The sequence below is a fragment of the Saimiri boliviensis genome, chromosome 1 (genome assembly GCF_048565385.1).
Source record: "Saimiri boliviensis isolate mSaiBol1 chromosome 1, mSaiBol1.pri, whole genome shotgun sequence".
Classification (NCBI taxonomy): Eukaryota; Metazoa; Chordata; class Mammalia; order Primates; family Cebidae; genus Saimiri; species Saimiri boliviensis.
In genome coordinates, this window is record NC_133449.1 from 168213008 (window position 1) to 168230695 (window position 17688).

The 17688-nt window shown below is 50.1% G+C and overlaps 2 protein-coding genes across 11 annotated transcripts in view; one reads left to right on the forward strand and one right to left on the reverse strand.

Annotated features, from left to right (window-relative positions):
* Positions 1–13465, forward strand: part of PSD2 (pleckstrin and Sec7 domain containing 2) — an 89253-nt gene extending 75788 nt beyond the window's left edge. For 3 of the 6 annotated variants that reach the window (XM_074380258.1, XM_074380266.1, XM_074380263.1), the window contains 8 exons: positions 2779–2869; positions 4766–4809; positions 5836–6026; positions 6194–6264; positions 6634–6791; positions 7652–7796; positions 9037–9180; positions 11258–13465. In XM_074380258.1, the coding sequence (XP_074236359.1) occupies positions 2779–2869; positions 4766–4809; positions 5836–6026; positions 6194–6264; positions 6634–6791; positions 7652–7796; positions 9037–9180; positions 11258–11461 (1048 nt within the window). In that variant the 3' untranslated portion in view covers positions 11462–13465. Of the gene's footprint in view, positions 1–2778; positions 2870–4765; positions 4810–5835; positions 6027–6193; positions 6265–6633; positions 7797–9036; positions 9181–11257 lie in introns of those variants that run through there. The other 3 variants (XM_010344462.3, XM_039468281.2, XM_074380272.1) reach the window with 2 other exon arrangements.
* A 2292-nt stretch (positions 13466–15757) lies between these two features.
* Positions 15758–17688, reverse strand: part of NRG2 (neuregulin 2) — a 191208-nt gene continuing 189277 nt past the window's right edge. For all 5 annotated transcript variants that reach the window (XM_039468269.2, XM_039468262.2, XM_039468267.2 and 2 more), the window contains one exon: positions 15758–17653. In XM_039468269.2, the coding sequence (XP_039324203.2) occupies positions 16894–17653 (760 nt within the window). In that variant the 3' untranslated portion in view covers positions 15758–16893. The remainder of the gene's footprint in view (positions 17654–17688) is intronic.

Here is a 17688-nt window from a genome sequence, read left to right on the forward strand (position 1 = left end):
TTTTGTTTCAAAGATTTCTGTTCTTTTATATTTAAGGTATGTCTCTTGTATCATATACTTAAAAATAAAGTCTGATAATAATGCTAATTTGAACATTTAATGAATCATCATATATTTGAGTTTAAGTATACCAGGTGACTATTTTCCTTTTGACTCTTCAGTTGTTTCTTTTCTCTCTCTCTCTCTCTCTTTTTTTTTTTTTTTTTTTTTTTTTGCCTACTTTTGGATTAAGTAGTTTTTGGAATTCCATTTCCCTGCTCTGTTAGCTTGTTAGTTGTGCATTCTTTTGGAATTGTTTTTATGGTTTGCAATTTGCATCCTCAACTTATAAACTACTTGTTCCACTTCCTGGGCAATGAAATACCTTGAAAGATTTTAGTTCCATTTACTGCTGCCTTAACTTATATACTCCTGTTACCATGCTTTTAATTATTATATCTCTTTATATTTTATTCCCTGGAAAACTTTACTGTTGCTTTATAGTCAATTTCCATTTAGGGTTACCAATTCTTTTTGTTATTTCATTCATTTCTGTTTCTCCATATTTCCATCTGGGATAATTTTTATTCTTTCAGTTCTTTTTTTCTTAATTTCAGCTTTTTTTGTTGAAGTGTGACTGGGGTGTTTCCCAAGTCCTTGGGTGTTTTCCCTTGTCCTTGGTGGGCCCTGAACTCCAGTCTCGGTTCTCCAGTCCTAAGAGGCCACTCAGCTGCTCGGCCCCTGGCTGCTTCTGGGAAGCAGCAAATGCTTCAGGGAGAAATGCGGCTCTTTCTGGGGTCACCTCTCCACACTCCCCTACAGAGTCTTCACCCTGGAACCTCATTGCTTTTGTAATGCCTCCAATACCTTCACACAGATGTGCTATGAATATTTTGACTAAGAATTGTTTCTTCTGGGAAGGTTCACCCACAACAAGATAGTCTGACATTGCTTAGATTAGAAATCTTGCCTGGTTACTTTTTGATTTTGCACTCCTGACTAATGGCTGGGGAAGGTTCAGTTTGTGTGGAACTCAAAGAGAGTCTTTTTTTTTTTTTTTTTTTTTTTTAGATGGAGTCTTGCTTTGTCACCAGGCTGGAGTGTAGTGGTGCAATCTCTGCTCACTGCAATCTCCACCTCCTGGGTTCAAGCAATTCCTCTGCCTCAGCCTCCCGAGTAGCTGGGACTACAGGTGTTCACCACCATGTTCAGATAAAAATTTGTATTTTATTAGAGATAGGGTTTTGCCAGGATGGTCTCGATGTCCTGGACCTCATGATCCACCCGCCTTGGCCTCCCAAAATGCTGGGATTACAGGTGTGAGCCACCGTGCCTGGCCTCAAAGATAGTCTTAAGAACATTGCCCTCATAATCCTCTATTGTAAATGTGCACACATATATACTTATATATAGACACACGTATATATGTAAAACTATACAAGGAAACGTACAAAACACACTTGTATCAAGGCAAACATAGGATCTTTTCTCCTGAACCTTTTTGGAAGGGCATAGAAAGTTCTTACTTGTCAGCTAGTTACAAAGTCTTACATCACTGTTTTCTGAATGATTTCTGTGGTGTGTGAATGTCCCACATGACACTAATAGAGTGTCTTTGCTAAAATAGTGCCAAGGTCAGTAAACTTGGGAAATGATGTGGAATCCTCTCCTTGAAGACACCGGCGCACATCAGCATGGTAAAGACTCTGAAACATGTAAATAAACTTGTTCTGTTATGAAATCTTTTTTTGAGCGAATACCTATTTGTGTAGGTAAACCTTGGAAAACACTGCTTTATAGCAAACCCCAATCCACAAAATCCTACAGTGATAAGTATCCAGTATTCAAGAGTCTTTATCTTCACAAAGATGAGGTGCTGTTCAGTGTTTTCTCAAACGTGGTGACTCCACGGAGAGTCCGGAAGTGTGAACATCAGGTGTTGGGTTTGCAGGGCTTGAGCCCCTCTACTACTCATTGGTTAAAACAAGAAGGCAGAACTTGGGGATTTAGTCATTTCCAGCTCTTTGCCTGTTTCTGCCTCCAAGCATGAAACCATCTGCTTGGGTTCTCTTTGTCCCAGTTCAGCTCAGCTCAGCTTGGGGCACCCGTGTGTGTCCATAGCAATGGATTTTTGACTCCCATAAGACCAACCTTTCCCTCACTTCACCTATGTCTTGGAAGCCTTGCTGCCCCTCTGTGCAGGTGAGAGGGTGAGACAGTTGTGGCGGAATACGCAGAGCTTCTGCTCAGAAGCCAAGAGGCCTGGGTTCAAGTCCTGGTGCTGAGTGACCTTGGGAGAGTTAACCATGGAGTAGCGGTGAGAGCATGGCCTTTGGTGTCAGACACACTTGGCCCTTTCACTTCCTTGCTGTGTGATCATGGGCATGTCACTTCACCTTCCTGTACCTCAGTTTTCTTACCTGTCAAATGGGGATGATAAAAATGGGCACCTCGCCTTCTCCTCGGGGTGAGAAAGGAATAAGATAATGCATGTCAGGCATAAGACCTGGAACACAGTAGGGACTTGGCAAATGTCAGCTCTTACAACACTTCATCCAGCCCGACTCCTTCACCTGGGTTGCAGGAGAAGCCCAACCTTTCAAGATGCTTGAGAATTAAGCACAGTTCTAACTGTGATAAGAGTTCTGTAAACTCTTGTAGACAAAAGAAAATTCACGAAATTTAGTTTTCATTATTGCCCTTGATGCTGCCTCATCCCTCTGGCTGGGCAGGGCAGGGTGTATGGGGAACACATCAGCCTCCTTCCCTACTCTTAGGCAGAACCATTTCTCCATTACAGAACATTGGTAAGAAGATGTCTTGTCAGCAATTCATTGCCAACTTGGACCAGCTGAATGATGGCCAAGACTTTGCCAAAGACCTGCTGAAGGTATTGTCTGCTGAGAGCCCCCATCCCGCTAGCTGTGCCCTGCGTGGAGAGAGAGGAGAGCAGTCTCTGTCCCACTAAATCCTGGCATTCAAAGGTCTTAACAGAGGGCGCAGGGCCATGATGACAAACCTCTGAGCTCAACATTTGGCTGTTCTTTGTTCCCTGAATTAGGCGGGGGGAAGGCTTTGCGAGATTTGTTTTTAGTACTCCATTATCACCATTACTGTCATAGTAATAATCAATACTACTATGAACTGTCACAGCTGCCACCCACCACAACCGCCACCACCACCTTCACTACAAACATCATCATGATCACTTCAAGGAAAAGCCCACTCATTCCTTCATCATCACCAGGAATTAAGAGAATCCAGTTTTCTTTTGAGGCTGAAGCCAAGGGTGGAACTCTGGCCTTTATATTCTGGTCATTTCTCCACTTTGGAGGAAAAGGGGAAGGTTTTAGGGGGCTGGTGATGGGCTCATTTTTATTATTTGTATATTTTTGAGACAAGCCATCCATGCTGGAGTGCAGTGGTGTGATCATGGCTCGTGCAGCCTTGAACTTTTGGCCTCAAGGGATCCTCCTGCCTCAGCCTCCCAAGTAGCTGGGACTATAGGTGCATGCCACTGTGCCTGGTGGTTTTTATTTTTATTTTTTATTTTTTTTGTAGAGCTGGGGTCTCACTATGTTGCCCAGGCTGGTCTCAAACTCCTGGGCTCAGTCAATCCTTGCACCACAGCCTCCCAAAGTGCTGAAATTACGGGTGTAAGCCACCTCACCCAGCCAGCTTCATTTTTAGATAGTGGGTTTGAAAAATCTGATGATACTACAGGGGTAGTTGAATAATGAGTTTGGAGGTCTCCATCCAAACTCCAGTGTTCCATAGAACACTGTCTTCATCACTCTTCCTACTGTGTATTCGTCACCATTGAGAAGCATTTGTTAAGCACGTATTTGTGAGATCAAACAATTGCAGTCTCACCATCCACTTATCCATTTCTCCCCGTCTACTCATTCACCCATCTGCCCACTTCTGCACCCATCCACTCCTCCTCCCATGCATCCACCCAGCCACTCAGTCATTCACCTACCCATATACCCACCCATTCCCCAACACCCATGTATATCCCCAGACCCTCCCTTCCCACTTCCCCATAGCAACCACTAACCCATTCGCCCGGCACCCACACAGATACCTTATGCTCTTCAAACACTTCCTCATCTACTTACCTCAACAAACATCACCGCATCTACTCACCGATCCCCTTATCCAACTATTCCCTACCCATTCATTTACCCACTAACCACTCACACATTCATCCTCAAACCTATCCACTCAATCATTTACTCAATCATCCACCCAACACCCTGCCATTCATTTGCCCACCCATATCCTCGTACTTACACCCCTAAATTGTCCTCATATACCCTCTATCCACCCACCCATCTTTTATTCATTCACCCATCCACCTGCCTATTTCCCCACCCATCCTTTCATCTTCCACTTGTCCACTTCCCCATCCATCCATTCCACTCACCCATCCTCCCATTCATCCTCTCACCCATCAGTCTACCCCATTGAGCACTTGCTGTATGTTGAGTTCTGGATTTTGCACTGGAGATTCAGTAGTGAACAAATGGACAGCCTCTGATGTTGTGAAGCTTACAGTCTCCTGTGAGATTGACATTAAGTGATCACATAATTAAATACCACTCATCCGTACATCCACCCACCCGCTCACTTATCCATCTAACAAACAAGTATGAATCAAATGCCCACTTTACCCCATTGGCTGAAACGATGCTCCCTCACTGGACCCACGTTATTGTTGGTAGATGGGTGTTTCTTTTGACTCTTTACCTGAATTCCTCTCTCTCTTTTTTCTGTCTCCCAGACCCTTTACAACTCCATCAAAAATGAAAAGCTGGAATGGGCCATGTGAGTAGTGCCTACGGGCACAGGTATGGGGAGCCTGCATCCCTGGGAGGGGGAGTGTGGGGGTGCAGGTTTGTCTTTCTGACCACTCTCCATGGTGCTGATCCCTCCCAATCCAGTGCCTGACGCACGTGTCTAGCTGGCCCACACCTGGTGTTGAATTCCCCTTTGGTTCATTTTCTGTATTGAGAAAAAGAGTGCAATGTTTACATTACTATGGAATAGATTGAACTGTGACTTTAGTTCTATGATATCCACAGCTGGTTTTCTATATGGGGATAGTGTTCCAATTCCCATTGATGACAGCTCCTATCCCTTTGGGAAGCAAGCAGGCAGGAGGCACGAGGCCCCTATAACAATATGACTGTGTAGATGGTGACTGCTATTGACAATGGTAAGGGGAGAGTGCCCCTCTAACTTCTTCCCTTGCAAAAGCAGTGAGATCTGTAGGTCTCGTCAGGAAAGAGGGGTGGTGACCTTGCTGTTTGGGGAGACTTTGAAAGGCTCTGCTGTGCTCCCCAGGGCAGCCCAGGTCCATGTAGAGACCCCAGGAAGAGATTGGCGGGAACTCCCACACCACAGGGAAGAGCTGGCACTCTTCTGCCCGGGCTCCTGTGGGGGCCCAGACTTCAGGGCCTTACCTGCTGGCTTCCCTCTGCCAGCATGTCAGTGGGGTTTGTGCAGCATCTTCAGTCTGGTCATGGTTAGTGCTCCCTGTGATGGAGAGAGGTGAAGGAAGACTGGGAAGGAGACCTGGAGACAGTAAAGTCTCCACGTTTGTGACCAAGGATGCCAATTGGGACTTGGACAAAAATCAAAGATCAGAGGTCAGAGTCAGAAGTGGAGATGAGAGGAGGGGTCAGAGATCTGGATCTACCGTCCGGAATTGGAATCTCCTCATCTCTACCTCCTGGGGCTGCTCTTCCTCAATGACCCTGGCTCCAGGAGGGGTGGCTGGTGGGGAAAGGCCATGACAATGCAGGCCTGAGGCCTCCCTGGAGGTGGTGCTCAGGCCTAGTACTTCCCTAGTGATGAGGACGAGCTGAGGAAATCCCTGTCTGAGCTGGTGGATGACAAGTTCGGGACAGGCACGAAGAAGGTGACGCGAATCCTGGATGGTGGCAATCCCTTCCTGGATGTCCCACAGGCTCTCAGTGCCACCACCTACAAGCACGGTGTGCTGACCCGGAAGACTCATGCTGACATGGATGGCAAGAGGAGTGGGTGTCAGGCTGGGAGAGGGGCATGGGAGGGTCACTGGTACAGAGGGGGGCGCCGCCAGGCCACTTCTTGGGGTTGCACATACAGGTGGACATGTAGTGGGAGGTGGGATTGGAGAGACTGCAGAGGGTGGCTGCAGCCACACTACCAGTGCCCTTCTCTCCAGCACCCCGTGGGAGGCGTGGCTGGAAGAAATTTTACGCGGTGCTCAAAGGGACCATACTGTACCTGCAGAAGGTGAGACTGCCCCAGAAAACGTACTCAGAAAGGGCCAGCTCAGTCCCATCCTGCCCTGGCCTTGTGGTGCCCTGAGGGCCCCAGGCAAGACCTGTGCCTCAGGCGCATGCCGGGTCCTTCCCCAGACTTGGGCCCACTCAGGGCTTTGGAGGTTTTTATATGAGGACTTGGTGCCCAGTGGCTCAGTGTGAGGCCTGTTCAGGCCTCTGAGACTGGGGTAAGGGGAAGGGTACCTGAATTCTCGTTGGGGTGGGTGAGACAGCAGGAATGGAAAATGAAGGGAGCTATAGGGACAGAGAGGGGAGTGAGGGCAGCGGGGAGTGAAGGTGTGGGTCAGTGACCCTAGCTCACCCATCCCTCCCCATCCAGGATGAGTACAGGCCTGACAAAGCTCTATCGGAGGGTGACCTGAAGAACGCCATTCGCGTGCATCATGCTCTGGCCACCAGGGCCTCTGACTACAGCAAGAAGTCCAACGTGCTCAAGCTTAAGACAGCCGACTGGAGGGTATTCCTCTTCCAGGCACCGTGAGTAGGAGCTGGAGCCCCTCGCTCCCGCCCAGGGCCCAAGGCCTGCCGCAGGGACCCGGCACACAACCCCTCTCCTGCTCGTGAGTCAGCCACAGAGTACGTGTAGCCACATGACACAGACCGACAGCTGGCTTACCCAAAAGCAGCGGTTCTCAAAGTGTGGTTCCCCTCGGTATCACTTGCAGTCCCTCTGGCTCCACCTTAGACCTGCTGAGCCCGGAAACCCTGGGATGGCTCCAGCAACTGTGTTTAACAAGCCCTGCAGGGGCTGCCGAGTGCGCTGGAGTCTGCAATGCGGGGCAGGTGGCATGTTTATGAATCATCCTTCACTTTAAATGTGGGACAGATGCACCCTCCAGGTGACCCTCCTTCTACCACCCCCCATCCTCCTGTGACTTGAGACTGGGGTGCATGTGTCACATGAACTTGCAAGGAGGCACGCTGGTGGACAAGGCTTCAGGATCACAGCACCCATGCTGGGCAGGCAGCGGGGCAGGGCAGGAGGGCTGTGGGGAGGTGCCCAGTTGCCATTGCCTCTGATGATTCCCAGTTCATGGTCACTCCCGCCCATTCACTCCAGGGCCACTAGCTGTGGACCTAGGAAGTTTGATTTTCACATGAAAATCTGGTGTGCCTGGAAGCTGGGACAGAAAGGGAGCTCCCTGCTTAGCTTTGGAGCTCCCTGCGTAGCTCCACGCCCATCCAGCCCCTATGTGTCCTCCCTCTCTCCTTTACCCGCTCATCTAGAGGTACTGGTGCCTTCTCAGTGCCAAGCCCAGTGCTGGGTATGGGGTGCTGGATGAAGGACAGGGAGTCCTGTGTGAGAGGCCAGCACCCTCTCCCCTTCCTGTCCCCAGGAGCAAGGAGGAAATGCAGTCCTGGATCCTCAGGATCAACTTGGTGGCAGCCATCTTCTCTGCCCCGGCTTTTCCAGCCGCTGTCAGCTCCATGAAGAAGTTCTGTCGGCCCCTGCTGCCCTCCTGCACTACCCGCCTCTGCCAGGTACATACTCCTGGGTCAAGATGCCGGCTCCCCAGGCTACCATCTGTTCAGGAGCCCACCCCAGTTTCGTCTCTAGGCTGGGTGATCCTGGGCTGAAGGACACCAGAGAAGGGCAGCTCTTCCCTCTATCCCACGCACCCCACCCCCATGTCCAGACGGGAGACTGAGGCATGGCACACAGGGGCCACGGCTGTGGTGGGTGGCGTGGAGCTGCCTCTGCCAGTGCATCCCTGTGGATGTGACCGAAAGTTGGTGGCCTCGTGTGCATCTGGGCACAAATGGAAGAGACTGTGTGTCACAGGGAGCTCACACAGTGACCCCTGGCTGACTCTTCATCCAGTGCTCTTCTGCTGCCCTCACCTATTCGTAAATATTTTATTTGTAATACTAGAAAACCCAACTCACCCATGCTGCAGGCTCTCAGGGCTTCTTTGGAGAGGACAGGAGAAATGGTGGCCCAGAGCTTGAGAGGTAGAGGGCAGTGGAAGCCCCGTACTTCCTCTTTGCCAGCAACTGGCCGCTTTCCCACTAGTCCTTGCCCTGGGTCTCCCCACTGAACTCCTGGGCTCCTGCTTCTGCCCAGAGCCCCTGTGCATGCACATGTAATGCACGTACACCACATATGCGCACACACCACACACATTCACGTGTGCAAACACGCTGGCAGTGACTCACACACACGCATGCACATGCGCACAGCACCGGGGGCCTGGCTGTCCTGCAGTAGGGGTATAAGTATGTGTTTGCTCATCAGTGACAGTGTCTCGGCCTGTCTTTGGGTGTGATCCTGGGTCTGTAACCGCTGCGTGTGACTGGGCATGAATGTAAGAAAATGCGTGTATCACATGGAGGAGGGGATAGCGGGGCCAGGTCTAGAGTGTTTGTGGGTGCACGTGGGAATGCATATGAGCTGGGTTGTATGTGGGGGTCAGTGTGTGCCTGTGTTGGGGATTGTCTATGTGCACATATAAGTGTCAGCGTCTCTCCTCTCCTGAGCCTGCGGGGTGTGGAGGAAGGGGCATTGAGGAAAGCGCTTCCTGATGGGAGCAGGGGGAGGAGGGAGGGAGGTGGAAGGAGGAGCATGCCCTTGGGTCCAGAGCCTGGCTCTATCCCCATGTTTTGGTGACCCTGGTTAGGCCTTCATTTCCCTTTGATGGAGCAGCTCCTGGTGGAACAGGATCTGATCCACCCCGTGACATCCTGAGAGTAAGGCCTCACAATCCAGGACTTGTCTTCGCAGGAGGAGCAACTGCGATCTCACGAGAATAAGTTGAGGCAGCTAACTGCGGAGCTGGCCGAACACAGGTGTCACCCAGTTGAGAGGGGCATCAAGTCCAAGGAGGCCGAGGAGTACCGGTTGAAGGAGCACTATCTCACCTTCGAGGTGAGCGTCCAGGGGTTGGATTGCAAAGCCCAGTGCCCTGCTCTTTCTCCTTCCTGCCTGACCTGATGTGGGACTGGGGAGATGAAGCCTCTTGATAAAGGGGCTTGCTCCTGTGGCAGCTGGCAGGGAACAGGGTCCCCTGACCTTTAGTCCCAAGCCCTTCCAGGGTGCCAGCCTTCCCTGACAGGGGTGAGGGGCTGGAGCTCAGACGAAGCCTCTCAGATGCTGCCAAGCCTTCCTCTTAAATGCTTACGCTGGTTTCTAACCCCTTTAATGGTTTGTGAATGTACTTATTTCTCCATGTCCTCACCAACACTGGGCATTGCAAAACATTTTGATCTTCACTAATCTGATAGGTTTAACAATTAGTATTTCATTACTACTTTTCTTTTGAGATAGAATCTCACTCTGTCGCCCAGGCTGGAGTGTAGTGGCGAGATCTTGGCTCACTGCAACCTCCGCCTCCTGCGTTTAAGCGATTCTCGTGCCTCAGCCTCCCGAACAGCTGGGATTACAGGCAGGTGCCACCACACCCAGCTATTTTTTTTTGTATTTTTAGTAGAGATGAGGTTTCACCATGTTGGCCAGGCTGGTTGCGAACTTCTGACTTCAGGTGATCCACCTGCCTCAGGCTCCCAAAGTTCTGGGATTACAGGTGCGAGCCACTGCCCTCAGCCTCATCACTATTTTAAATTGGATTTAAAGACATTTTAATTGCAGTAAGACTTGTAGTATAAAATTTACCATCTTCACCATTTTTAAGTGTACAGTTCAGTAGTGTTAAGTCTATTCACACTGTTGTATAACCAATCTCCAGAATTATTTCCTCTTCCCAAGCTGAAACTCTGTTCTCATTAAATAATAACTCCCCATTCTCCCCTCCCTCCAGCCCCTGGCAATCACCGTTCTACTCTCTGCCTCTATGATTTTGACTACTGCAAGTGGAATCATACAGAATTTGTCTTTTGTGATTGAATTATTTCACTTAGCATAATGTCCTCAAGGTTCATCCATATTGTAGCATGTATTCAGAATTCCCTTTCTTTTTAACTCATTTATGGTGGAGGTTGCAACATTTTTTTTTTTTTTTGGTGAAAAATCAGACCTTGGAGGTGACCTTGAGTAGTAGATGTAAATAACTCCCATGAGCTTACCATTCCATAATGAAACACTATGCGTGAATAGGTTAAGGCTGAATAATATTCCATGGTATGTATACACCACATTTTGTTTATCCATTTGTCCCTCAGTGAACACTTGGCTTGTTTCCATCTTTTGGCTATTGTGAAAAATGCTGCTATGAAAATGGGTATACAAATATCCCTTCAAGACCCTTCTTTCAATTCATTTGGGTTTATAGTTAGAAATGGTCTTGCTGGATCATGTGGTAATTTTATTTTTAACTTTTTGATAAGCTACCAGCTTTCCATAACAGCTGCTCCATTTACATTCCCACCAGCAGGTCACAAGAGTTCTGTCTGTTTCTCCATATCCTCACCAACATGTATTTTCTGCTCTTTTGATAGTAGTAAGCGTGGCTTTGACTTGCATTTCCCTAGTGACTAATGATGTTGAGCATATTTTCATGTCCTTGTTGGCCGTTTGTATGTTTTCTTTGGAGAAATGTGAATTCAAGTCCTTTGCCCATCTAAAAATTTTGGGTTGTCTTCTGTTGTTCCATTCTGAGAGCTCTTTATGTGTTCTGAATACTAGACCCTTATCAGATATATGACTTGCAGATATTTTTCTGTAGGTTGCCTTTTCATTCTATTGATTGTATCCTTTGCAGATGTTTTAAATTTTGATTTTAAATTTAGTCCCATTTGTGTATTTTTACTTTTGTTGCCTGGGTTTTTGGTGTCATATCCAAGAAATGATTGCCAATTATTTGGATTTTTAAAATTATGAAGTTTATGTGCATGTCCCTTGCTTATTTTTTAATTGCACTGTTCATCTTCTTTTTAATGATTTTTGAAAGCTCTCTGCATATTAAGGAAATTAGTCTTTTGTCATATAAGGTGCACATCCTTTTTTCCTATTTTGTTGTCTTTTGACCTTGTGTTTGGCCTTTCCCCAGAAAAGCCGTTATGAGACCTATATCCACCTCCTGTCTGTGAAGATCAAAGTGGGCTCAGATGATCTGGAGCGGATTGAGGCCCGGCTGGCCACTCTGGAAGGGGATGACCCTTCTCTCCGGAAGACACACTCAAGCCCTGCCCTCAGCCAGGGCCACGTGACTAGCAGCAAAAGCACAAAGGATGCCACTGGGCCTGATACTTAGCTGACATGGATGTGCAGGCCCCAGAGGTGGGCAATGTCTCCAGTGGGGCCGGTGAGCACAATTCCAGCCAGGAGCCACGCGGACCAAGCTCCAGGCAGTTGATGGGCAGCCAGAGGGGTGAAGAGAGCCTGTGGGCCCAGGAGACGGAGATGCCATTTGTGGCATTGACCTCCTTGCATCCGTGGGCATCTCTGGGCATCAGACCCTCTCCCCAGCCCTTGTTTCCCTTTCCACCATGGAGCCTCATTTTGTAGGCCAGTTGTGTGCATGCTCTAGACACCACCTTGCTGGAGAAGCTGGAAGAGCTGTTGTCTTTCCAGGTCTTCCTCTTCTCATCAAGCTTCTCTCCTCATCTTTCTTGTCTGTGAGGGCAGGTCTTGACTCCAGGTCTCAGCTGGAACCCCACCCTTTCTCCTCCTCCTTCCTCTGAGTTGACCAGCAGCAGGTCTGCAGACCACCAGCACCATCCCCTCCTCCCTCCTCCCAGCAGCCTCCAGAACCACGCCCAGGTCTCCTGCCTCACATCACAATAATCTGGGACCCAGGCTTATGCCCTTTCAGTGTCAAGCTGACTCTACGCACATGTGCGTCCACCTCTTTTCATCCATTGAGATCACTACTGCCTCCTTTTTATACAGACACAAATGTATACCTGTAAGAATAATACCTGCATAAGGAACCCCTGAAAGGTGGTTTTGGAACAGAAATCAGTTAGAGGATGCAATCAGATGAAGGAAAAGCCTATTTTGGAGCTTCCCCTTTTAGGAAGGATGGTTGCACCTGGCTCCCCTGACACTCTGGGAGGGAAGGGGAGGCAGTGCTGGAGTGCTGGCCTCCCTCTCCCTGTTTTCCCTCTTCCAGCTGACCTGTGACTTACACTGCCCTTACAGTTGATGCTTTTGGAAAAAATAGAGCCTGTATGCACTGCCCCATTTGTCCCATGGATATCCTGGGGTGTGAGTGGGATGGGACCACGGCCCTGTTTATATTTGGGTCTTTATGTGGTGCTGCCAGGTCTCTGAGCTCCCAAGGTGGCCTCTTGGACAGATCTACAGCTGTAGGAATAAAAGACACTCTGCCTCGAAAATGGCCACTTGTCAACAAGTCCAAAGATGCTTGTCAGAGGAAGGTTATGGAAGCCATTAATTCTTGGTCTTGGGAAAAGGTGGAATGACAAGTTACTGACTGTTTTTCTGTTGCTATTTCGTTCATTTGTCTAGTGAATCAGAAAGGCTTAGCTAAGGATGTATCTGGGAAGAGTGGAGAAGTTTGCCACTTGACGATCATGGATTAGCTAGCACCTTTAAGCCCTGCATTCCTCCAACCGACAAGTGGGTGGGGGTGATGGCACCTGCAGTACCGCCGTGAAGAGCGAATCCTCTCTATTTAAATAGATTACTGTAGTTTGGCCAGCAATTTGGCATCAGTGGTAACATACTTAGTTAATAAAATAAGCCAGGCTTGCAACTAAGTATCTAACTTTACAGGCCCACTCACTTTTGAGGCAAGGGGCTGTTGAGTATGTGGAGAGATGTAGTGATTTAAATTCAGATTATTTAAGTTGGATCAGCTGAAGTGTGTTTTAGACCCAAACCATCTGGCCCCTTCGTTTCGCTCAGAGGAAGTAAATGTTCACTTAAATGAAATTGAAAATGCAATGTGGCACCACAAAAGAGCTCTAGGTACTTTCTCCATGCTGCCTCAAAAGTCCTTTGATTTTTGGGGTCAGTCTCACCCTTCACTTCCCGAGGGCGGGTGAGTGGAGAGCAGAGCGGGAGCTCCGGCAGCTGTGGACAGATGTGCTTCCTGAGCACGGGTTGTGCCTCCCATCGTAAAAAAGTGTTTAGTTCACTTCCTTAATTGTATAATTATTTATTTGTAAATTATATACATGTACTACTGTACTAAAATATTATGTACATTATAAAACATACACAAAAATAGACATTTAAAAAAGATGAGATGAAAATAAATCTAAATCAAAGTTCTAATATTTTTTCCTGCCTACGAATGGATCCTCATGTTTCCCCCACAACTGCTGTCTCCAAACATGCCCATTTTCTAGGACTGTTCAAATCCGGGACTGGTGACATGAAATGAGTGGTTTGCGCCACCTGGTGGTGCTGGGAGGTGTCCTCGGGCTCAGGGACTTACGGCTGCCCTTGATGACAGTGTCCCTTGCGCCTTCATCCTCTAATTCAATGAGGGTCAACTGTGTGCCGCACGCTGGGCATGGTGATGGGGATACGGTGGTGGGAGGAAGTTTGCTCCCTGTCTTCGTGCGGCTCACACTCTGGTGGGGAGAACAGGCAGTTACCGTTACCACTTGGACCTCTGGGAGGGGCTGGAAAGAGAAGCCAAAAAATGACCTGGAAAAGAAGGAACTGGGAAATTGGGGAGAAAACCTCTGAGTTGGAAAGCTGCCTGGACGTCATCCTACATGGTCCAGTGATGGGGTGGTGGAAGGGAAGTAGTTTGACAGGACTGCGACTCTTCCTGAAAGGCCATGGGAAGGCTCTCCAAGGCAGAGATTTTAGAAGCAGAATGGAGAAGGGGCCTCTCTACTCATATGTGTGCCCCGGTTCTAACCATACCTGTGATATGAATGGGTGGATGACAGGTGAAGAAAGAACTCCGTTAGGTGCTGGCCTTGCATTCTCGGCATGTATGGCAGGTAATGTAGGATACAGAGCATGTAATGAAGGTACCTGATGCTCATGCAAAGGTCGGTGAGTTCACCAAGTGGTTATTCAGAATCAACTGAGGGCCACAAAGGGATTGGTGAGTTCATTGGGTCGCATCTGACTCTAAAATTTAGAAGGCGGCAACAACCTAGAGCCCTGGTAAAGGTAAAGGTCACATGAGGACACTAAGCTGGATCACACAAAGGTCAATGGGTGAACTCCCGAAGAGTTCATATGGAGTTCACTTGGGATCCAACAGAAGCCGTGGGTCCCATGGAAGAGTAACTGGCTTTCAGAGGATTTTAAAGCCAACCACACATCCAAAGACAGCAGAGGAGGCTGGGTGAGATCAACAGAAGGGGGCTGGGAGGGGCCAGTGAGTTGCAGGTTTTATGCAGCATTGAGTTATTTTCCTTTTTTAAAATTTTTTGTTAGCAGATACTTTTCCCCAGAGCCCCCACAATGAATACAAAAAATTTAGCTTGTTCTTTCCATCATCTCCCTCTAATCTAGTTTTTGTCACCCTGGCTATGTGATACAAGGATGCAAGGCACGGGATATTGTCATCACCACTATCAAATTAGCCATGTAATGGGAGTCTATCACATGCCAATATCAGCACTGGGTATTTTATAATCTCCACAGAAACCTTTTGGGGTAGTTATTTGCATCACCATTTCCCAGCAAGGAAACTGTGGCCTAGAGCTATCACACAGCTGGGAGTCGCAGAGCTGGAATTTGAACTCATGCCCTGTTGATGCCGAAGCCCTCTCAACCCGCAGCCTCTCTGTCCCTCCCACCTGTAGGTCTGTGACTACACACATCCTAGGGGCATTCACACCTACCCACACCCTCACAAACACACACACATGAGCAGGCGACAGTGGATGCCAACCACCTCAGCTCTTTGGGTGGAAGATGTCATGGTGTCTGGCTGGAACCGAATAGTTCCCGGTGCTGGGCACTGGTTTACTAACTTAGTTGATGAGGGAAAAGGCTTTTGAACCCTGGGCCTCCATCTGCCTTCTCCATACTGAAATCATGTACTCTCCCTCAGGGCTGCGGGTTTAGACAGGCCCTGGCTCTGAGGGGGTATAAACTGGGGAAAGAGCAACACCCTGTAGGCTTATGAGCTGCAGCAGCTGTGGTCCTCCTGGCAGCTGGGGGTACCTGTTATGCCACTTTGCATGTCCAGACTTTGCCTGTGACGTGCCTCAGGGTCCAAGGGTCATCCTGCCTCAGCTGTGCCAGTGCCAACCCCACAACCCACCCCTCCTCACCCACTTAGGCTGGCAACTGTTGCCTCAGTCCGGCCCATAGATCCAAGGCAGGAACTGGCCAGAGTTCCAAGGCTGAGTTTGAAGCAGAGCAATTTGCGTCAGTCCCTTGGCCAGGTTCCCCAGCAGCCAGGGGGACAGCTTGTAAATACTTGGAAGCAGGAGGAGGGCTGGAGTCTGTCCTGGGAGCTGGGGCCATTGAGACTGGAGAGGGTCACTTCCTCTCAGGGACGGTCCTGGCTCCCTCCGACCTCCAGGCCAGATCATCCACCTCCACCACAGGGCTTGGCGCTCTGACTTCCCTCCACATCTGGGGCTAGGCACACACAGTCAAACAGGAGTCATTTCTGATTTTATTTATAATATAAAAATGTTCAAGTGTCAACAGTCAGGTGTTCAGACATTTCAGGGCAGGATTCCCATTTGTTTCTGTTTGGAATTTTTTTTTTTTTAAACAATTACCTTTTTGACAAATTAGCAGTGGACCCAGGTTTTGGGGGTGGGAGGGCAGGACTGGAGACGGAGTGGAAGTCATAGGTGGGTTGGGGGCTGGGAAGCAGCCTGTGAGAAGGAAATGGTGTTACTTTATTGCTAAAAAGGGAAATACACTGTCGAGTGGCTCTTCTCGGTCCCAGCGTGACCATGCATCCAATCTAAAGAATCTGAAATGCAAAGGACATGCAGGTGTAAAATAGAAAAGACGACCTGTAAACGAAGGCGCTGCAGAGGACGGAGGGGCGCCCTGGAGGCTGTGGGGGACAGGAGCCACCAACATTGGGACCCTGGCAGAGTTGCCCCTCCCTGGGCCCAGGCTTTCTGGGAGACCTTTCTCTGCCCCGCTCCCTTAACAGCTGTGAGTAGCCAGGGCTCCCCCATTCGGGTAGCTGTGTTTTTATCTTCCACTGGAAGTTACCCCAGCACCAGCTCCAAGTCTAGAGTCCTGGCCCTCACCCCCCAGGGGTTCGGAACTCCAGCTCTTGCCTGGGGGCTAAGCTACTTCTGTCCTCAGTTCTTCCTCAGGGCCAAGCCCCTACCACCCCCCACCCCCGCCGCCACCTGAACCCCACAGCCTCTTCTCTCCCTGTCACTCCCAGCACTCCGCAACCCAGAGACCTCTCTCCCGGAGCCCCAGATGAGCGTACAGCAAAAGGCACCACAAAATAGGTTTCTATTAAAGAGTCAAAAAATTGGCCCATCTCTCTTTTTTTTTTGTTGTTTCTTTTTTTTTCCGAAGCTGTAAATCAGGATGTCACATATAAATAGTTTCCCTATAAAAACGTCTTTGCCGTTAGCTAGTGTTATAAGACAATTTTTGCTAAAATGAAAATAAAACATTTTGTTATACTTTTTTTCATTTTATAGAAAATAAAAATATTTTTATTTCTTTTTTCCTCCTTTCTCTCCAGTTGGCGGTCTCTCGTCTCCTAAAAGACAGTGGCGCGGGCGAGGCGGAGGGGCGCGCGGCGGGGCCCTAGAGCGGCGCCGAGTCCTGCTTGGCCCGCGGGGGCGGCCCGCGGCTGTGTCTGCTGCTGGCCCGCGTGCTGTGGCTGTCCAGGGAGTAGTAAGTCCTGCTGTCGGCCGCCGGGCACAGCGGCGGCGAGTCCGAGCGCAGCGAGTCGTGCGCCGCGCGCAGGCCCAGGAAAGGCGTGCTCTCGGCCGCCAGCGCCCCGTCCGCGTCGTCGTCCGACGCCGAGGCCGAGCCGCCGCCCGAGCCGCTGCTCAGCGACAGCGAGTCCCGCGCCTCCCGTGCGCGCTGCGCCGCCAGCCCGTTGAGGCGCGAGCGGCGCCAGCGCCGGGGCCCCGCCGACGTCCTGCGGGACGCGCCGCGCACGCGCGGCCGCGGGGGCGGCGGGGGCGCGCACTCCTGCGTGGTCTCGTACTCGTCGTCCTCCGGGATGCGAAAGGGGCTGGCGGGCAGGCTGCCCAGGCTGCCGCCGAGCGCGCAGGTCCCGCGCCGCGGCCCGGGCCCCGCCGCGGGGTAGTAGTAGCTGTCGTAGCTGCGCTGCATGTCCGCGCCGGGTCCGGGCCCCGGCCCGGGTCCGGGGGGCGCCGGGTGCCGCAGTAGCGGCTGCTGCTCCGCCAGGCGGTAGCTGATGGGCGCGGCCGGCGGCAGCGACACGGCGTGCGCCGAGTTGGGGGACGTGATCTCGAAAGTCGGCACCTGCGTGGCCAGCGAGTAGTGGAAGTCCACGGGCGAGAGGCGCGCGGGCGTGGTCAGGGCGGACACGTACCTGCGGGGAGAGGCAGAGGCATGGGCCTGGGCCAG